General features: G+C 51.7%; 1 protein-coding gene across 1 annotated transcript in view; it reads right to left on the reverse strand.

Moving 5' to 3' along the window:
* Positions 1–401: 401 nt before the first annotated feature.
* The window catches only part of INSR (insulin receptor), a 127,119-nt gene continuing 105,586 nt past the window's right edge, over positions 402–21,934 (reverse strand). The window contains exons 14-22 of the mRNA XM_084885132.1: positions 18,068–18,227; positions 16,524–16,626; positions 15,117–15,184; positions 13,734–13,978; positions 11,820–11,930; positions 11,583–11,742; positions 9,716–9,845; positions 5,329–5,463; positions 402–2,800 (exon numbers count right to left, since the gene is read on the reverse strand). Of these exons, the coding sequence (XP_084741258.1) occupies positions 2,458–2,800; positions 5,329–5,463; positions 9,716–9,845; positions 11,583–11,742; positions 11,820–11,930; positions 13,734–13,978; positions 15,117–15,184; positions 16,524–16,626; positions 18,068–18,227 (1,455 nt within the window). The 3' untranslated portion in view covers positions 402–2,457. The remainder of the gene's footprint in view (positions 2,801–5,328; positions 5,464–9,715; positions 9,846–11,582; positions 11,743–11,819; positions 11,931–13,733; positions 13,979–15,116; positions 15,185–16,523; positions 16,627–18,067; positions 18,228–21,934) is intronic.

Raw genomic sequence — 21,934 nt, forward strand, 5'->3', positions numbered from 1 at the left:
ACCAGATAGTAACCACCACCTCACACCTGGTTCCCGTTTGGGAAGCATGGTGTCCATGGAGGTTAAGAAAACAAAACAAAAAGGAAAACTAACATCAGAGAAGATGATTACCTGTTAGAACAAAGGATCTGTGCTCACAAAAGGCCACACTTTGTCCCAAGCCCCTCCCTCAAATTTCTGACTGGTCCCTGGCATCTGGAATCAGCCGATACAGATTTTCCCTGATTCGGATTGGATCCCGGCAGAAATCTGAAGTCTCGAAAATGTCCATTCTTGAACCTCATCCTAACAATGCTGAGGTAGACTGTGCTGGAAAAGAATCATTGCCCCACATTCACCTGTTTATTTTTCTTTGATAAAAATTTATGTGCCCTCCATTTTTTTTTTCTTTTTTTTAAGGAAAGTGAATTTTTTTTTTTTTTTACAGTGATTTTATATATTAAAATAAATTATTTCCCCCTTAATGTAAGAAAACCTTTCTGGATTAGAAAAATGTGAAAATAGCTGCAAGTACCGTCTACAGCCACTATTAATTTACTACGAAAAGAACTAAGTACCTAGGCCTACGTGTTTGTTTAAATGCACGTCCAGACCCTCTTCAATGCACAGTGAGTCTGGTGACAAGAATATCCGTACTCCTGTTCCTTGTACCCGATCACGGAGGCTCCCAGAAACACTTTGCCTGCTCTAATTCCGCAAGCCGTACCGATGAGAGAGCAGCGGCCTGTGCTGTGACCGGGAGGGGAGAAGCCTGGTGTGGCCACTGCACCTCACTTTCCAGAGGAGGAGGGAGCCACCGGGCCTTGTGAGGAAATGCTCTCAGGGTGACCGGGGCGCTGAGCCCGGTGAAGCCCAGGGACGGGGTCACTGTGTTTGCTGGAGCAGCTGTGGCTCTTCTCCCCGAAGGGCAGGAGCTGCGGCTCTGGGGAGCGTGAGGGTCCTTAGCGGTTCCTCCCCGAGGCTCTGCTTTCTGCAACACCGAAGGCACCTCGGGGTTCTGCTCAGGCCCCACCCTGGCCCACCGAGGCCACAGCCCGGAGCAGCGTCTGGGCGTGGGGTCTGAGGACAGCTGGACGCCCTGAGGGAGGCCGGACAGCCAGGGGCCTCTCGCTTCGTACTTAGTGTTCTCTAATCCCGCTGTGCGTCACACGCTGGGACCTGACCTGTCCTGTCTGCGGAAGCTGGAGGACGCGCACACCCAGGGAGGGCTGGCGGGAGGGGCACAGGGGAAGGAGGCCCACGAGCCACGGGTGTGTTCGGAGGCAGGGCTCAGCACCAGGTGGCTTCCGGCTTCCCCGAGCAGAAGGCTAACCATTCAGCAAACCCATCTGCCCCCCCTCGGCCTGGCCTGACAACACCCCGAGGGGCTAGCAGCGAGTGTGGCTGTGCCTCGAAGACCCAGCAAGGAGGCGCCTGGCGCTCCGCTCCCCAGCCCCAGGCAGACCACCCCCCTGCCCCCCAACCAAGGAAACAGTCAATAACTTATGAGGCTGATTGGAGATTGATAAAAAATTAAATATTACAAATATATTCTCAAAACTCTTTATCATCTCGGGAGTTTTTTTTTTCCTTTTCCTTTGTTTTGTCATGTCCTGGCTTGGTTTGAAAAGATCCGTTTTCACTCTAAACCACTCCGCTGCTCCTGGAGAAACATTTTCCCCGAAGCTCAGGGAGAGAAGCCTCCCGAGTGAGCTGAGGGCACACGAGGGCACAGTCTCCCAGTGAAGAGGGAGGAAGGAGGGACCATGATGCCCACACACACACAAGGAAAAGTGGGACCTTCATGAGCCAATCCCCAAGCTTCATCTCAGCATGAGTGCTTCGCACGCGCACACGCGCACACACACACCAGCCGTGTCTACTCTGAACACACATGCACACACACCTGGGACTGCAGAATCTTATCAAAAGTACAAAAGCAGCAGCTATTGGTCAATCTGAGGAACTACTTTTGTGAAGGGGGGAAAAAAAGTTCAGCCTGGAAGAGAAAAACCTTCCGAAAATCCACTCCATAAAGCTTCGAATTCTACTCGCACAGGGTTTGTATGTTTCTGTCTTTCTTTCAAACTTTTGTTCCACAAACAAGTTTTATGTTTTATACTGTAGCTCATACACCAGCCCCTGTCCACAAAAAAAAAAAAAAAAAGAAAAAAAAAAGAAAGAAAAGAAAAGCCTTTGTAGAAACAGGTGCTTTCTTTTGGTGACTAGGAAAAGGAGCACCTGGCCTGAGCCCGCGCTGCTGGAAGGACCCCTTCTCTCTACGTTCACGGCTACCTTCTCCGATCACCGGTCAGGCTGGCGACCGAACAGACATGTTTTAGGTTGTACCATAAACAGGAATGGAGAGCAATGATCTCAGCTCCACTGGACACTGGCAGAGTTGTGGGAAATCCTGAGTTTTCTGGAGACCGTCAAGCTGGAGGAGAGTGAGTCGGGACCCCTCCCGGACAGGTGCCGTTAGGAGGGGCTGGACCGCGGCAGAGTCAGGACGCGCCCGTTCCTCTTGCCCCCGTTCATGTGGGCGTAGGACAGCGGCTCCTCGTAACTCCGCTTCCGGGCCAGCGGGCACCCCCCGTCCTCCTCCCGCTGGCAGTGCGCGGACCGGTCCAGGGGCACGCTCTCCATGTCCTCAAACTCCATCTCCAGCTCCTCGTGCTCGGGGGCCTTGTTCTCATCGCTGTAGAAGAAGGAGACTTCCGGAAAGCTGGGGTGCAGGTTGTCCTTCAGCTGGTCAACGACCTCCAGGAAGGTCGGCCTCATCTTGGGATTGAAATGCCAGCACATGCTCATCAATTCGCTGCTGTGGGACAGAGAGACGTGCGGGGGTGAGTCCAGGGGTCCAGCCAAGCAGCCCTGCAACCCCCCGAGGCTCATGCCCGCAGACAGCCTGCTCACTGCAGACAGTGGCTACATGTGCAGGTAACCATCAAGCGGAACCAAGCAATTCTATTGGTGCTGAAACGGGGTTTTAAAAAGAGGGCCCAAGAGGCTGCCTTATTCCGGAACCATTTCAAGAAGGGCCTCTCCAGCATGGCCGGCGTGGCTCAGAGGCTGAGCCTCAACCTAAGAGCCAGGAGGTCACGGTTTGATTCCCACTCAGGGCACATGCCTGGGTTTTGGGCTTGATCCCCAGTGTGTGTGTGGGGAGAGGGCGTGTAGGAGGCAGCCGATGAATGATTCTCTCTCATCACTGATGTTTCTATTTCTCTCTCCTCCCTCTCTCTCTGAAATCCGTAAAAAATACATTTTTTTTTAAAATAAAAGAAGGGCCTCTCCTGATGTTGCCACATGTTGAAGACCACAGTTCCTCATGTGATGTACCCTTACACCTGGCGGCTGCCGCTCTGTGGAGCGAAGCCGGAGGGCCGTCCTGCAGGCCCAGCCGGCACGCTTTCGAGGATGGCCAGAAAGCAGCACAACTTTACTCCGCCAACAGCGAACAGGACAGGGGTGGAGGGCTGAGGATCTCCCTTTTCCTCTCCCTTTCCACACTCCTTCTAGGGCAGGGCTGGCAAACTTCGACCCCTGAACCAAACCTGGCTCCCTGAGTGTTTTTGGAAATAAACTTTTCTTAGCACACAACCACGTAACTATGGCTGCCTTCCCGCTACAGGGGCAGCACTGAGGAGCCATAACCGAGAGCAGCACGGACCACAGAGCGAAGACGCTCACAAATGGCCCCTTACAAAAAGTGTGCAGTGCCTGCTGGGCCTCCGGACTCTCCCTGGTCCCGGAGCCACAGCTGCCTGGCCAGCAGGGGGTCTTCGTGAGGCAATGTTTCAAACACTCTGCTCAGAGACTAAAGGACTCTGCATCATACTTTCCCCCATACAAGGTCTCTTCAAACCAGATCTTTTAAGTTGATGTCTTTTTTTTTTTGGATGAAGCAAAGAAATGGCCTCTCCCCATAAATTTTCAGGTCAAATTTTTTTCTTAAGAAACAATAACAGATTTTATATGTAATGAATGCTCATTCTATCTAATAGAAAGTTAAAAAACACCCCGAAATATAGGGAAAATGCAGCTCACACACAATTCTCCTTCAGATATAAGCTCTTGTCTTTCCTACCTGGACATATTTGGAAATGTAATATACACACACTTTTTTCACTTAATGTATTAATAGGTTTATCCACTGAGTTATAAAACTTTTTTTTTTTAATATCAATATATCTTATTGATTTCGGAGAGAAAGGGAGAGGGAGAGAGAGATAGAAACATCAATGAGGAGAGAGAATCATGGATCGGCTGCCTCCTGCATGCCCCCCACTGGGGATCGAGCCCACAACCCAGGCATGTGACCTGACTGGAATCAAACCGTGACCTCCTGGTTCAGGTCAACCATCAACCAACTGAGCTTCTCCAACCTCGCTTTAAAATATGTTATAAGCAGAATTTGAAATTTCAACTGCTGTAACATCATATTAATGTACAATTTACTTGGCAATTTCCATTTTGTTGAGTTTTTAGATCATTTCAGTTTTCTGAAACTTTAAATTGCTCCGAGTAGCTCTTACAGGGGGGCAATAAGAATGGTTACCCGGCCACGCCATTGCTAATCCTGAGTACTAAGATTCACCCGGCTTTCCTTCCTCTCTCTCCATTCCTTCCTTCCTTTCTTTATTTGCTAATTAAGGAAGAAAGTATTTCCTCTATTTTATTTTATACTCATTGGCCTATTAGTGGGGCTGAATAATTTTCCAAGTGTTTAATGGTATGTGTTGAACATTTGGTCTCATAACAAATATTTAAAACAAAATATTTTTTAATGCTTATGCTTACTGACTTATTTTTTCAAGTATTATTGGGATATAGTTGAGTATAACACTGTATTACATACATGACAGAGTTTTAAGTGTGTAAAGAATAGAGAGTTAAACATAAGTCTCCCCCCAGCTCCCCAGTTCTCTTCCAAAGATATGATATGTAAACACAAGAATCATACAAAGATAAAATATGCAGCTCACACATAACTCTCCTTCACAAGCATTCATATAGACATACAATATATCATCACAAGCAGGCATGTGAACACATGATATGCAAAACCCAACACACATTACATATATGATGTGCAAACACAAACATGGATGTATACACATTATTACAAACACCAGCACTCATCCATGTAAACATGATATGCAAAAACAAGCACACATGTAGACATGATATGCAAATACAAGCACACAGGCAGACATGATAAACAAACATAAGAATGCATGTAGAATAAGATATACAAACACAAACATTCATGTAGACATGACATGCAAAACAAACATGTGTGCAAAATGCAATGCCTTTTAAATGCACACCCCTTTCTATACGTACAGTTTCTCTGGACAGTTTTCAGGGATATCCAGATACCCTCCATCCATGACAAATTTCAACACCTGCTCATTGGAGAGGCCTTGGTAAGGCTGCTCCGCCAAGCTGGTGATTTCCCAGAGGACCACACCGAAGGACCTGCCGACAATAACCGAGAGGAATAACAAGAAGCCGTTAAAACACACACAATCATCTTGGTTTACTAGGAACTGTCTGGCCAGTTAATTAAATAATTCAGATTCACTTCCTATCAAGATGGAGTAGGTAAACTCTGCTCATTTCTCCCATGACCATATGAAAATTACAACTGAATTGTAGAACAATCAACCCGGAGAACCATTTGTAGACTAGCTGAACAGAATTATAACTAAGGCTATAAAGAAGCCATGTTGCGACTGGAAGGAGGGGCAGAGATCCAGAACAGGCTGATCCCACACCCCGTGTGGGGGTTGAGAATCAGAGGGATATCTCAGCTACAGAGGTCTCCCCAAGAAGCCAGGAGTCCTAGGCCTACACTAGACTCCCAAGACCAGAGCATCAGTGCTGGGAAGAAAAGCCCACAAAACATCTGGAATTAGAAGACAAAGCAAGAAAAAAATCAATCAGAGCAGCAAAAATAATAATTAAAAAGCATGAAGATAGTTTAAGGGAACTTTGGGACAACGTGAAACATAACAATATCTCAGCATCACAGGGGCACGACAGGGAGAAGAGAGTGACCAAGGGGGAGAGAGCCTGTTTGAAGTAATAACAACAAAAACCTTCCCTAAACCGGTGAAGGAAAAAGTCACACAAGTTCAGGGCACACAGAGTCACAATCAAGACGAACTCAAAAAGAACCACACCAAGGCACATCATAATTAAAATGCAAACAAAGAGAGAATCTTACGGACAACAAGAGAGAGACAGGTTACCTACAAAGGAGTTCCAATAAGGTTGTCAATTGATTTCTCAAAACGAACACTATAGGCAGATGGGAATTGTGTAGGTATTCAAAGTTATGAAACGCAAAGATCTGAAACCAAGACTACTCTATGCAACATGGCTATCATTGTAAATTTAAAGTGAAATAAAGTGCTTAACAGACCAGGGGTGGTTTGTTAGAAAACAAAATGAGTCTTAACAAACTCAAGAAAACTGAAATCATATCAAGCATCTTCTCAAATCAAATGACATGAAACTAGAAATGAACTACAATAAAAAACCTTAAAAACATTTAAACATGTGGAGGTTAAACAGCATGTTATTAAACAATGAATATGTTGCCAATGAGATCACGGGAGGAGAGAAGGCAAAAGGAGTTTATTACCACTAAATTAGCATTGCAAGAAATGGTGAAGTGAGTGCTGTAAGAAGAAGAAATAGAGAGAGGAGCACAGGCATAAATAATAAAAATGGTGATAAGTACCTATCAATAACAACCTTACTTATAGATGGATTAAATGCTCCCATCAACAGACATAGGGTAGCCGAATGTATTGTATAAGCAAACATGACCCATATGTTTGCTATAAGAGACCCACCTCAGAACAAAGACTCACAGTGGATGAAAGTGAAAGGGTGGAAAAATTTTCCATGAAAAAGGCAACAAAAAATAAGCTGGGATAGGCTTCAAAACATAGACCATGACAAGAGCCAGTGAAGGTCACTACATGATACTAAAGGGATCTGTCCAACAAGAGGATATGACCCTGGTAAACAAACAGGCTCACAGTATAGGAGCACCTGAGTATATAAAAAACCAAAAACCTCGTGGAGGACTTTAAGGGAGAGAACAACAGCCATACAATCATAATACATGATGGTAACACCAAGTGGCATCACTGGATAGATCTTCCAGAGAAAAGAGCAACAAGAAAACAGCAACCTTAAACAATAAACTGAATCAGATGGATTTGATATTTACAGAACATTTCAATCCAAAGCCGCAGAATATACTACATTCTTCTCAAATGAATATGGAACATTCTCAAAGACAGATGAAATGTTAGAAAACAAAATGAGTCTTAACAAACTCAAGAAAACTGAAATCATATCAAGCATCTTCTCAAATCAAATGACATGAAACTAGAAATGAACTACAATAAAAAACCTTAAAAACATTTAAACATGTGGAGGTTAAACAGCATGTTATTAAACAATGAATATGTTGCCAATGAGATCACGGAAGGAATAAAATATTTCCTGGAAACAAAAACGAACACACAACAATCCTGAATCTATGGTACACAGAGAAAGCAATCCTGAGAAGGAAGTTCAGGGCATTACAGGCCAGCCTCAAGAAACAAGAAAAAGCTCAAATAAACAATCTAACTGTACAGCTAAAATAACTAGAAAGAGAACAACAAGAAAATTTCAGAGTAAGTAGAAGGAAAAAATAAAGATCAGAGCAGGAACAAACAAAAAAACCCACAAAAAAAAACCACCCAAAAGATCAATGAAGCCAAGAGCTGATTCTTTGAAAAGATAAAAAATTGATGAATGTTTAGCCAGATTCATCAAGAAAAAAAGACAGGGCCCAAATAAATAAAATCATAAATGAAAGAGGTGAAGCAACAACTGACATCACAAAATACAATGGATTAAGAAAAATATATGCCAACAAATTGGATAAGCTGAGTGAAATGAACAAAATCCTAAAAACTCAACCAGCAAGAATCAGAAAACCCAAATAGACTGATTAAAAATAATGAAATTGAAGCAGCAATAAAAAGAAAACTTCTAGCAAACAAAAGTCCTCATCCACACTTCACAGGCAAATTTTACCACACATTCAAAGAAGAACTAACATCTACCATCCTCAACTATTAAAAAAATTTAGGAGAAGGGAAGACTCCCAAGCTCTTTCTACAAGGCCAGCATTACCCTAATCCAACAACCAGTTAAAGATGCTACAAAGAAAATAATAAGCCAATATCCCTGATGAACATAGATTCTGAAATCCTCAACAAAATAGTAGCAAATAGAATCCAGCAAGACATTAAAAAGATCATACACCGAATGGGATTTATTCCAGGGATGCAAGGTGGTTGCAATATTTGTAAATCAATAAATGTGATACACCACATAAACAAAATCAAGGACAAAAATTACATCATATCAATAGACACAGTAAAAGAATTTGATAAAATCCAGCACCCATTTATAACCTCTCATAAACCTCTCAGCCAAGTGGAAATAGAGGAATCATATATCAGCATAATAAAGGCCATATACAAAACACCTACAGACAACATCATGCCTCATGGGCAAAAATTCAGAGAGTTTCCCTTAAGATAAGGAACAAGACAGCAATGTCTATCCCATGACTCTTTTTCATCATGGTCATAGAAGTCCTAGCCATAGCAATAGGAAAAGAAGAAAAAATAAAAGATATTGATTTGGAAAGAAGAAAATAAAACTGTCATTATTTGCATCTGACATGATATTGTACACAGAAAACCCTAAAGACCCCACCAAAAAAACCCACTGAATTTAATAAATTAATTCAGTAAAGTAGCAGGATACAAAATTAATATCCAGAAATTGATTATATTTTTATACACAAAAAATAAACTCTCAGGAAGAAAAAGAAAAATCCCATTTACCACTGCAACAACCAAGGTACCTAGAAATAAATTTAACTAAGGAGGTAAAAGACCAATACTTGAAAACTATAGCACATTGAAAAAAAGAGAGGAAGTTACAAAATGCCCACTAACAGACAAGTTGATAAAGAGGATGTGGTACGGATTTACAATGGAATATTATTCCGCCATTTAAAAGAACAAACTCTTACCCTTTGCAACAACACGGATGGACTTAGTGGGTATTATGCCACGTGAAATAAGGCAGACAGAGAAAGACAAATACAGTGTGATCTTACTTACATGTGAAATCTAAAAAAACAAAATGAGCTAACTAATCAAAACAAAAACAAACTCTAGATACCGAGAACCAACTGAGAGTTAACCTGGGAGGGGACGGGGGGATTGGGATGGAAAGGTAAAGGGATTCAGAGGGACAGAGGGGCAGTTACAAACAGTGCCAGTACCGCACAGGGCCTGTAGTTCATGATGCTGTGTAAGTATGTGCGATGCACTAGACATATCGGGGGGACTGCTTCATGAATATTGCAGATGTCTAACCACTAGGCTGCTCCCCTGAAACTAACACAATACTGAATGTGAACTGAAATGGAAAAACAAACAAGTAAATGAAAATGAAGAAGAGATTTGTGCTGCGTCCAGAAATGCCGATAAAACAGGTCTCACTGGACGTGGCAGGCGCTGTGCCAGGTCCTCAGCCCGGACCTTCCCTCCACGCCGCTGACGGCCGGGAGGAGGGAGGTGTGACGGCCGTCCGGGCGTTCGGGCGTTCGGGCCCGGCGCGGCCAGCCGCCCGCACTCACCACATGTCGGAGAAGGCGGTGAAGACGCCGTCCTTCAAGGACTCCGGGGCCATCCACCGCACGGGGAGCAGCCCTTTGCCGCCTTTCCGGTAGTAGTCCGTCTCGTAGATGTCTCTGGTCATCCCAAAGTCTGACAACACACAGTTCACACGCTTACCCTTCGCCCTGTGCGCGGGCGCCCACTCTCTCCGCAGCCCCACCCCGGCGGAGCCCTCGACGGGCTCACCGTGGCCGCCAGCTCCCCGGAGGACGGACTGAGTGCCCGTGGGATGTGGAGGAAGGGGGGCCACCACTTAAAGCAGCAAAAGAGCGATGTTCTGGCCGGAGCTTGGGGATCCCATCCTCAGAAACACTTCCCGCTCACCCATGTCTCACACGCAACCCGAATCCAACTATTAACCCTGTGGCCAGCCTTCTGCCCCCCACCGGGTACGGCCCCACCGAACAGCCTTCTGCCCCCCACCGGCTACGGCCCCACCGAACAGCCTTCTGCCCGGCCAGAAGCCCGGAGTGGGGCCCTCTTCTGACCACCCCCTTTCCTCCCCATGGGACACAGCGGGGAGTCCCACCCGCTCTCACTCCACACCCTCTCTAGCGATCTATTTCTCTCCGCTGTCCCGACACCCTCTCACCTAGGACCCTCTCCACCCTGACTGCCAGCTGCCGCCCAAGAGAAGCTACAGGAACAGAATGGCATCAGGTGCCATTCCCTGCTTCCCTGGCTGAGACAGGAGGAGACCTTCGGGGACTGGCAAGCAGATAAAAGCATTTCTTGCTTCCCACTGACTGCTAACGGAGGGGAAGGTCTTTTCTTTTGTTCATAAAGAGAATCACATCACTTCCCGCTTTGTGCTGACAGCCTAGGACCGTGGTCGGCAAACTGCGGCTCCCGAGCCACATGCGGCTCTTTGGCCCCTGAGCGTGGCTCTTCCACAAAATACCACGGCTTGGGTGAGTCTATTTTGAAGAAGTTTAAGTTTAAAAAATTTGGCTCTCAAAAGAAATTTTAATCGTTGTACTGTTGATAGTTGGCTCTGTTGACTAATGAGTTTGCCGACCACTGGCCGAGGATAATGTCTAGGTGACTTGCCTTGACTTGCAAGACCCTCCGGGCCTGGCTCCTGCCTCTCTCCCTACCCGCCATGTCCTGCTGCTCTGGCCCCTCCCTGCCCAGCCATCCCCCTGGCCCGTGGCCTCTGCAGGTGCTGTAACCGCCCTGAATGCTGTCACTCTGTCAACGTCTAATCCTCCGCGATCGGAACGGCCTCTCCTCAGAGAGGAAGTCCGTTCCTGCAGCTCCTCTCCCACCCGCTCCTGCGTGTCTGAGTGTGAACTCCGTGCTCACTGGCGGCTCGGCCTGTAGCTCACTGTCCGGCCCGGCGGCCGCGGGCCCCTGCGAGGTGGCCCGGCGGCCAGCAGCGGCTTCACTGCTACTCAGTGCGAGCCGGCTCAGAGGAGGACGGCCCGCGCGCAGGGCCACACGCTGGGCGGGGCGGGAAGACCGCAGGCTCCCGAGGGCGGAAAGCCAGGGACCGTACTCGGCGGCTTGCGCGTCTAGGGCACACTCATGTTACTTAAAAAGTGGATGAGTAAGTCAGTCAACAAATCAATTAAGTCACAGGGTGGGACTCTGTAAAGTTTATGGTTGTCAAAACGAACATAAATGTAAAATGAATTAAAACATAAAAAAATTTTAAAATTTAAAGAAAAAGAACTTTTGAAAAAAAACCAAACTTACAGTGTGGGGATCAGGGGCCCCTGCCAAACCCGGGCCCTTTCCACTGGGAAAGCTCTAACCCACGACAGACAGCGCCTCCTGGACCTGAACGTGGCCGGCCGTGCGTGCCCGAGCAGAAAGCAGACTGACCTCCGATTTTGACGGTGAAGTCGTGGGCGACCATGCAGTTCCGAGCTGCGAGGTCCCGGTGCACAAACTTCTTGGCGTTCAGGTAGGCCATGCCGTCGGCGATCTCCGCTGCCATCTGGAACATCTCTTGTAGGGTCGGGGGAGGGCGGCCGGGGTTGTTCTAAAGCCAAAACAGGAGCTGTGCTCAGCGGCCGGGCCGGGCCGGGCAGAGGGCGGCGGCGGGGCTCGGCAGCTCACCTCGGCATCAGGCCGCAGGGACCGCAGGTGGCTCTTGAGGTCTCCGTGCGTCATCAGCTCCATCACCACCAGCGTGGGCTGGCCTTTGGACACCACCCCGAGGAGGCGGACCTGCCGGGCAAGCACGGGGTCAGGGAGGCCTCGGGGGAGGGTCTGCGGGAAGAGTTTGACCCACGGAGGCCTCGCGTCTGGTCACACGCAGCACCCTCTCCCGGAAAACCCTAGCCTGTCGGGGCCAAACGCCAGGGCCGGGCCCTGGGAGGAGAGCAGGAAGGAGAAGTAAGACTCCAGGCTGGTGGGGAGCAGACAGCATCCGGGGGCAGTTCCTGGTGCATCTGGCCCACAAGGCACATTCCCCCGTCAGACCTCTGCACAGCTGTCCCTCTGCCTGATGCTGTGCCCCCGCATGTCCACAAAGCCGTCCCTACGTCCTTCCTGCCTTTGCTCAAATACACCTTCCCCCCTCCCAAACCCCCCAACCCCTGACCTGCTCTCGTCTGTGCCACATCGGCACCTCCTGACAGCGGGCCAGGGGGCTGGCACCTCCCGACAGCGGGTCCTCCTGACAGCGGCCCGGGGGGCTGGCACCTCCTGACAGCGGGCCCTCCTGACAGCGGGCCGGGGGGCTGGCACCTCCCGACAGCGGGTCCTCCTGACAGCGGGCCCGGGGGGCTGGCACCTCCTGACAGCGGGCCCTCCTGACAGTGGGCCCGGGGGGCTGGCACCCCCTGACAGTGGCCCAGGGGGCTGGCACCCCCTGACAGCGGCCCGGGGGGCTGGCACCTCCTGACAGCGGCCCGGGGGGCTGGAGCACCACAAGGCAGAAGTGGACTCGGCGCAGACGTGGGAGCAGGGCTTGGCACAGGCAGGAGCCCTGCAGGGACGCGTGGGGCAAAGACGAAGGGACAGCAGGTTCAGGGAGAAACGCGACGTGCAGCAGCAGGCAGGCAGTGTGCACGCCGATCCTGGGCAGGTGCACCCTGCGTGTGTGAGGGTTAAAGAGGTGCTGAGAAGACCACGAGGTGGAAGATTCCAGAAACCACTCGGGCAACCAGAGTCTGGGTCCAGGTGGGTGGGACTGGAGGGGGGCTGGGGCGGGACAGGGGTCCGCACTGTCCTCACGCTCTGCTCTGTGCACAGGAGAGAGCAGAGCGGGGCGGGGAAGGGAGCCAGCACGAAAGGGAAGACGGAGAAAAGCGGGAGGAAGGAGCGCCCGGGAGAGGCGCTGGGAGGGCTGGCGGCTCCGCGGGAAGCGGTTTCTGCCGTCGCAGGCCCGTTCCCGGAGCGGCTGCTGGCCCAGCGCGAGGCCGCGGGGCCTCCTGGAACACGGTGCTCGCTCTCCCCGGCTCGGCACCGACGGACAGCCTGTGCCCCGGGCAGGCTCACCGTTCTGCCTTCCCTCAGCCCCGCTTCCTCCTCCGGAGCCAGTGCCGCCCCTGCCTTCGGGCTCCGGGGTTACAACTCTGCTCAGACACACGCCCTCTGTCTAAGGTGACCAGACGTCCCGATTTAAAAAAAAAAATTTTTTTTTGATTTTTTTTTACAGAGAGGAAGAAACATCTTTTTTACAGAGAGGAAGAAACATCTCTTTTACAGAGAGCTAGAAACATCGATGAGAGAGAATCATCGACCAGATGCCTCCTGCACACTCCCCACTGGGGATGTGCCCGCAACCAAGGCACATGCCCCTGACCGGAATCGAACCTGGGACCCTTCAGTCCACAGGCTGACGCTCTATCCACTGAGCCAGACCGGTTTCAGCCAGACGTCCTGATTTTTAACAATTCGTCCCGCGTCCAGCCGCGGGACTCAGGACAAATTGTTAAAATCGGGACTGTCCCGCCAACAGCGGGCCTCTGGTCCCCTTCCCTCTGTCCCCTGAGGCGGAGCCCCTGTCCGCTCGGCCGCACTCACCACGTGGTGGCAGGCGAAGCCCTTCATGACGGAGGCCTCGTTGAGGAACTCGATGCGCTCCCGCACGGTGGCCGCCTCGTTGACCGTCTTCACCGCCACCAGCGTCTCCGCCTCGCCCTTGATGATGTCCTTGGCCTTGCCCTCGTACACCATGCCGAAGGAGCCCTGGCCCAGCTCCCGCAGGAGCGTGATCTTCTCCCGCGGCACCTCCCACTCGTCCGGCACATACACGGAACAGGGGAACACTGCTCCTCACTTATCCACACGGCGTCCTGGGGGGCCCGCCCTCCGCCCGCCCGGGACCCCGCGCCCCCCGCCTCCGCCCACCCTGCCCCCCGCCCCCCGGCCCGTCCCCCCGCCCCCGTCCCCGCCCCCGTCCCCGCCCCCACCCCCCCGCAAATGTTCCTGGAGGGACCTCTGTGACCCCGGACCCACGCCGGGCCGGGCACACGGCCAAGAGCGGCCACGGCCACGCGTGGGTCCCCGCCCTCGTGGGGGGCGTGGTGGAGACGCAGAAGGAAGCCAGCCCAGCCCAGGCCCCTTCCGGCTGCGTGGCGAGCTGAGCCCGCACCCGTCCCATCTGCCTGGTGCAGAGACCCCGCCCAGGGATGCTCTTTCCACGAAAGGCTGTGTTTCTGCAGAGCCCGGGGCGGGACCAGAACTGCCCGCCGAGCACAGGCCGGGAGCAGACCCAACAAACGGGGAACTGACGAATGGTGGGTGAAGCCACTGTTTTTTTTTGTTTTTTTTTTGGGGGGGGTCGTCACACAGCAAATGAACGCAGACGCACGAAGGCCTGCCTTCCCCTGTGCCGTCACTGTGACGGGCTGACGGGCGCCCCTCCCCAAATTCCTATGACCCCCTCACGCTGGGACTCAGAGCGGGCCTGTATGTGGAAACGAGGTGCTTAAAGAGAAAGCCAAGGTAACGCGAGGTCACCAGGGTGGCTTCGCCCAACGTGACTGGTGTCCTTGTGAGAAGGGGAGACGAGGGCAGACACTAATCTGTGGACACCCACACCTGCCTCCAGCCCCCCTCTCTGTCCCTGCTTCTGTCCGCCTCACCCCACCCACAACCTCCCATTCTGGCTCCCAGTTCCCACCTCCCAGCTTGGGCACCAGGTGAGACACAGCGTGCTGTTCTGACCCTGAGCAGCTCTGGCCCAGTCCCCAAGCTCCACCCGCACAGCTGGGCGCCGGGTTCTCGGCCTCCCGGCCGGCCCAGGGTCCCCGAGGGCTCCGGGCTGTGTCTGCAGCAGGGCCGGGTCTCCACTGCAGGGAACAAGGCCTCTCTCAGCCTCGGGGCAGCCCTGACTCCCCCGACAGCGATGGAAGGAGGCGGGCGGCGGGACTTGGCCACCACAGGGAACAGGGTGGCACTCACCATCGCTGGCGCTGAGGTACTCAGGGTTTGAAGAAGCGTAGAGTGGTCCCACCGGCCCGTCTGCCTGCCTGGAGGGGAAGAGGGAGGCGTTCCAGGGTGAGGTTCTCACGGGACTTCACGGACATGCAGGCTGCAGGCCTCCGCAGTGTAAGCAGCACCTTTGTCAGCAGCACCTACCCACTCGTGCTGCTCTGCAGCCATCTCATCCCAGCTCACAAAAAACAAATATTAATAAATGCTGGCGGGTGCTCAGTGGTTAGAGCATCGACCGGCACACCGAAGGGTCATGGGTTCGATTCCTGATCAAGGGCATGTACCTGGCTGCAGGTTCGATGCCCAGTACTAGTTGGGGCTCATGCAGGAGGCAACCAATCGATGTGTCTCTCTCACATCCACGTGTCTCTTACATCGATGTTTCTCTCTCCCCCCCTTCTCCCTGCCTCCTTTGCACTCTCTTTGAAAAATCAATGGGAAAAATATCCTTGAGTGAGGATTAACTAATTAACTAAACAAACAAATAAAACAGGCTTACAATTAAATAAATTATATTAAAAGCAAAGGTTATATTCAAAATTCACCACATCCTCATTATCATACTATATCTTATTATGATCAGTGATCTTTTTTAAAAATATATTTTTATTGATTTCAGAGAGAAAGGGAGAGGAAGAGAGAGATAGAAACATCAAGGATGAGAGAGAATCACTGATTGGCCACCTCTTGTACAGGCTCTAACAGACATGTGCCCTTGACTGGAATCGAACCTGGGACCCTTCAGTCTGCAGCTCAAGGCTCTACCCACTGAGACACATGGGCTAGGGCTGATCAGTGCTCTGAAGGCCATTTCTGTACATTATTCTCTGTGTATGGCAGAGATACTATACAATAGTGAGCAACAGCACATCCCTTCCCAACTCTGCCCTCAGTGATGTCATGTCTGTAGCTTGAGATTGGGAAAGTGACAGAAAAATGTTAATAATGCAGATTAAACCTAAACATGTCACCTGCAGCCATGATGCTGTAAATGGCACACAATGATGAGAAAATATTATTTAAAAATTATTATCTGATTCTGCAAAGTCACTCCTGTGATTGATAAACATATATGTTTTATTTCAATTTTATCCTACTCTTTAACATAAACAAAATATTAGTTAACATTCGTGAACACTTGTTTATCAATTGCAACCATGGCTATAGATAAAAGGTTCGGAAAAAAATGATCAATGAAAACATTTGGTGAGGGAATTTTTGATAACCCCGCATTGTATACTGTATTATGACCATCACCTGTAAATTGCATGCTACACATCCTTGAGCTCATAAAATTTGCAACATGCTCAGATACAGCGGTATCTGTATTAATTTTCCTGGGAAGCCGGCTGCTAGCTTCCCCCACGCACTCACCTCTTCCGCAGGAACAGGTAAATACTTCCAATCACAACACTGAAGAGGAAGACAAAGATGAGGGGGCCGATGATAATTTTTGCAATACTGGGTGAGACGTCCACTAAAACAGAATAAGAAAACACATGTTTCGTATCAAAATGTGTTCACATCACAAACCACCATCACACACATTAACAGTGGGCCACACACACGTGCCCCCGTCTTTCTCTTGTCCCTGAGCCTCTCTCTGCTGGTTTCCCAGTGTTTCCCAGTTGGCTGGGGCTGGGCAGCGGGCTCAGAGGGCCGCAATCCGGAAGCACACGCTGACCGTCCGCCGCCCGCGCCGGCTCCTGCTCCCGCCCCCGGCCAGTCCTCGCCGCGCAGCCCAGGCCCCACGCAGACCCACACTCGGAAGGGCCACGCTCTGGGTTTGATATTCCATGGTCACCATCTTTAAAGTCTGAATTTGTAAACAAGGGCCCTGCATTTTCGTTTTGCATGGAGCCTGTTCTGATTCCAAACAGCAGCTCTGGCCGATGGCAAACCCACCAGGACGGACATGCTGTCTGTGTGCCCGAGGGTCCTGCCCCTTCTCCCTCAGCGGCGGCCCCGGGCCTTGGTGGGTGACCTTGTTGCCAGGAGGAGTACCAGGCAGCACGAAGTGCATTTCCCCAAAGAACCTCGTTAAAGCCAGCTGAAGAAATGCTATGTGGCCTTTATTTTTCAAATTGGCATGTAAGGCCGTGTCAGGACTTGTAAACAGGCCCATTTATTCAGTCTCTTCCAAGCCCCGGAAAAAACGGGTCGGGAGAAGCCAGAGGAGGAACCTGGCCATGTGGGTCCTTCACTAACAGCAGCTCACCAAACACCTCCCAGAGGCCAGGCACCGCTGGCAGTCTGTGTGGTGACCTCGTCTAACCGTCCCACAGGAGGAGGCAGAGGCCCGTGACCAATGCCAGCTCACAGGCTGGGAACAGGCTCAGGGCGGAGAGGGCTCTCGCCCGAAGCCCCAGACCTGGTCCCCGGACAGCATGCGTCTGACCCAGGCCATCGGAGTAAGCTCACCGCGTCCCCCTGCCTCCAGTGGCAGCTCCGTCCTGAGAGAGCGCCCTCCGCACTCCGTTGCTGACAGCCTGCTTTGCCCAAACCTGTATATTCTTCCAGGTCTTGGCCAAGATGTCACCACCTCCAGGAAGCACCCCCTGACCAGCTCAGCCTACTGTCCACAGGCATCCAGCTGGCTCAGTGCAGCACCTGCTGCCTGGACGTCGAGCGCACACCCTCCGCTGAGCAGGGGAGCTCTCAGCTGCTCCCCCGGAGGACACGGCCCATCTCGCAACGAAGACAGGAACACTAGCTCACAGGAGCTGGTGTGCTTATCAGACTTGCCCTGTGCCAGCCATCTGACCTCCTGCCACCGAGACTTCCCTCCCGCTGCAGGGGCGGTCCCGAGATCATCCCCAGGGACAGATGAGGAAGGCCAGCAGGCACCGCCTCCCCCTTCCCCACGACCCCCCGAGCATTCTGCTGTCCCCAATAGTCTAATGGCCGTGCAGACTCACAGTAGTTTGTCACATAGAAATAGGTGGGTTCTGTCCAGGAACCATTGCCCGCCAGGGAGGTGGCCCGGACTCTCACGCTGTAGTTCCCGGGGGACAGCCCGCGCAGCCGGCAGCCCCGCTCCAGGGCGTAGAGCCTGCGGGACACGCACAGGTGCAGCTCCTGGAAGACAGGGGGCACAGGTGTGGGGCTGAGCTCCGGGCGGCGCCGGCCCAGGCGGGGCCGTCGTGGACAGGAGCTGCTCGGAAAGGACACAGGAGTTAGGGCGCCATCAGTGCCACAGGCAGGAAACGGAGACTCCTGGAACTTTAGAGCCTCAGCTCTCCCGACCAGGAGACAGAAACACAGGCTATCGTGGCTGGTAACAGCCGCTCTTCCCAGACCACAGCTAAAGCTCTGACCCGGTCATTCCATTTAATTCTTACAACCACCCCACGGCCTAGCTCTCCTTAGAGACGAGGAAAGCGAGGCTCAGGGAAGTCGGAACTTTTGCTGTAAAGGGCCAGAGAGCAAATCTTCTCAGCTTCAGCGGGCGGGATGGTCACTGCCACCAACTCAGACCCGCCATCACCAGCAGCCAGAGCAGCCAGAGACAACCCCGACCTGCAGCATCTGCGACCAGACACAGGGAGGCGCCGTGCAGCACTCTCCTCTTCCCACTAGTCACAGCCTTTAGACGTGGAAGCAGTTCTCAGCCACACGCTGTACAAAACCAGGCGTGTGCAGATAGTTCGCCCACCCTGACTGCAGATGTGGAAAGGTTAGTCAGAGAGCTCACAGCTGGTGAGTGGCAGCCTAGCCCTTCAACCCCAAACGTCTCGGCTCCAAAACTTCTTTTTCCCACTGTCGAATGTTTTCCTTTTGAAAAAATGCAGAATATAAAACCTTTATTGCTTAACTGAAATGTTAATTCTCGGTTACAACTATTCATTTAACTGCTCCATGTAGCAATCACAGTAGTCAACATTCAGTACAACTTTATTATTATGCTAGAGGCCCAGAGCATGAAACTCCTGCACTGGAGGGGTCCTCCTCAGCCGAGCCTGTGCCCTCTCGAAATCCTGCACCCCTCGTTCCTCACCACCGCCTGCTCGCTGCTCCTCACTGCTCGGATTGCTGCTCCTTACTGCTCGGATTGCTGCTCCTTACTGCTCGGACTGCTGCTCCTTACTGCTTGGATTGCTGCTCCTTACTGCTCGGATTGCTGCTCCTTACTGCTCTTTAGCATTGCCACAGGGGCGGGGGAGGCTCCTGTGCTCACCAGCCGTGAGCCCAGCTACTGGCTGAGCGGGGCTCCTGTGGGGAGCATCTGACCCCTGGTGGTCAGTATGTGTCATAGCGACTGGTCATTTCACCGGTCATTCCTCCATTCAGTCGATATGCATATTAGGCTTTTATTACATAGGACATTTCTTAAGATAAGATCATTCATGGCACACTGCCCCTTAATCCCTAAATATGCAGTTGAAGTGTTTTCAGAAGTGACTATGAAACTGGTAAGAAAGCTAAAATAATGTCTGAAGTCCAAAAGCTATGAGAGCACCTTCATTTCTCATCTTCTATCAACACCCTCACAAGTCATTTGGAAAACCAGCCTCGATGTAAACATAACAAGCCACCTTTCCTGCCTGTTCTTGAAGTTGATCTTTCTTAAGAAATGATCGAACAGCGCCTGTCTTTGAAGACGGCAGGAAGGCCTGACCCTGAGACTCCAGCTCTGGCTCTGGATCAGTTTTCTGGTTGGTCCGGTCAGGAGTCCCTTCCGTCAGCTCCATCAGGGAGCTTGAGTGAGTGTGCGCTAACAGTGCCTCCTCCTTTAGCATTCCGCTTGTCATGGAAAGGCAGGAGTGGGCTTTCAGTGCCGCCAGGCAGCACGGGTAGAATGCAGATGGAAACCAGTGGGAACCCCCAGGAACTACAAACAAAAGGCTGTAATGCCGCCTGAGCAATCCTTCAGTACCGACAAAACAACGTTGTTTGTAACCGGAGAAGACTACGCCCCGAGGGCCCGGAGGGTCCAGGCGAGGGGCACCGAGCACAGCGTGGCATCGAGCACACTGGACAGTGTCCCCAGCCCCGCGGAGCCAGCAGCGAGGACCCCTCCCCACCTGCGTGTCCACTCCGGGAAGGAGCAGAGAGGATCCATCCATGTCGGAGTGCCAGCCCGGTGGGAGGGTCTCCCCAGGCCTCCGGACGCCCCACAGGGCAGGAAGGAGGAGCCCTGTCCCAAACCACATTTCAGCCTCCCCCGGCCTCCCGGCCTCGGCCTCACCGGAACCTCCCCTCCTGAACTTCGTTAAAAAAGACGGGGATCTACCTAAATGTCTGAGAAGAGAGAGGAGATAAGTGTGCGCACCCCAGTGATAAACAATCAACTAGAGACAAACCCAGAGCTTATTGGGAAAGGCGGGAGGCTCCCAGGGCCAAGTTTTGAAAACTTTCCCAACAACTCCGAGCTCACAGTGAGGGCGGGAGAGAGCCCCAGGGAGCTCTGTGGAGCCGGAGCCGCTCGGCTCGGGAGCTCTGGCTGGAAAAGCCGGGAGCGAGAGAACGGAGAGCCACCACATGACAGCAGCAACCAGAAAACAGGCCGCCGCGGGCGAGGCGGGCGCTCTGTCCAAAGGTTCCCACAGGATGAGTCACCACGCAGAAAGGACAAACCAGTAACGCCAAAGGCAGCAGCTATCCAGGACCAGGGGCCATGCAGCCTCCTACCTCAGCCATTGCCCCAGATGCCTCAGGCTGGGGCCTGAGAAGGGAGCAGGATGGAAGGAACTAGAACTCGATAGTCTCCCCACAGACACCAAAATAAATAAACATAAAAAATAAGAAGAAGCCGGTGAGAGTATTGTAAAGCTGGCAAAGCCATAGTGGTGCAGAACATTTTTAACTTCTATCAAAGTAATGCTAGACAAAGACTAAGGGAGAGGCTGGAGGTCACTGACCTGTCTGGGCTATGAACAGTCTTTTTAGGACATTCCAGTAACGCCTCTCTCTCTCCTAATGTCCCCCGCATCCCTCTGTTCCCACACGGTGAATGGGCTGGTCTGTGCGGGCGGGGCCAGGGCAGAGGCTGATGGGAATGCATGACGGGGATCCCACTGCTGAGCCGCGGGCTTCGGGAACAGCAGAGGCAGGCCGGCCACGGCAGCTGGAGGGCACAGGAGTGGGTCCGATGCCAACAGGGCAACCAGGGACCGGGGTTCCTAGGATGTAGGACTTCGTCTCAAGCCTGAGAAGTCCCAGGCAGGTGGGGTAGAGTTGATCACATCAGCAGGAATAAAATAGGAACGGTCTGCAGCGTAAACACTGGCTGCTCACTGCACAGAATCCATATCCTCCGCCTGCTCCCAACAGCACCCCCAACTTCCTCTGGCAGCTGTACCCCCACTTGAGTGTCTCCTGCCTCCCACCCTAAACCCCAACCTGGTTCCAGGGTTCACCCTGGCAGCCCGAAGCTGAAGAGTCCCATTGGTTAGGGAGGGGCACAAAACTCGGACCCAAATGAGCCATCGTGGAAATGCAAATCAAGACCACAGTGAGGGGGAGGATCCAAGATGGCTGCACAGGTAAATACCTAACCGCAACTGCACACAACAATTTCAATAAAATACAACTAAAATACAAAATGGACATTACCCAGAACTACAGGAAAGTCGATTGACTGGAAATTCTACAACGAGAAGGGAAGAGAAAACTAGAAGGAAAATCAGAGGAGCTGTAAAAGCCTAAGGTACAGAGACACGTTGCATGTGCGGAGAGGACTGAGCCAGAGAGGAGGGGGAGGCTGAGTGCCTGGCTGGCGTTCCCTAAAGGGAAGGAGATAAAAGCTCCGGACTGTGCTGAACCCCAGACCCGACAGCACTGAA

Source organism: Pipistrellus hanaki, assembly GCF_964339955.1.
Source record: "Pipistrellus hanaki genome assembly, chromosome: 5".
Taxonomy (NCBI): Eukaryota; Metazoa; Chordata; class Mammalia; order Chiroptera; family Vespertilionidae; genus Pipistrellus; species Pipistrellus hanaki.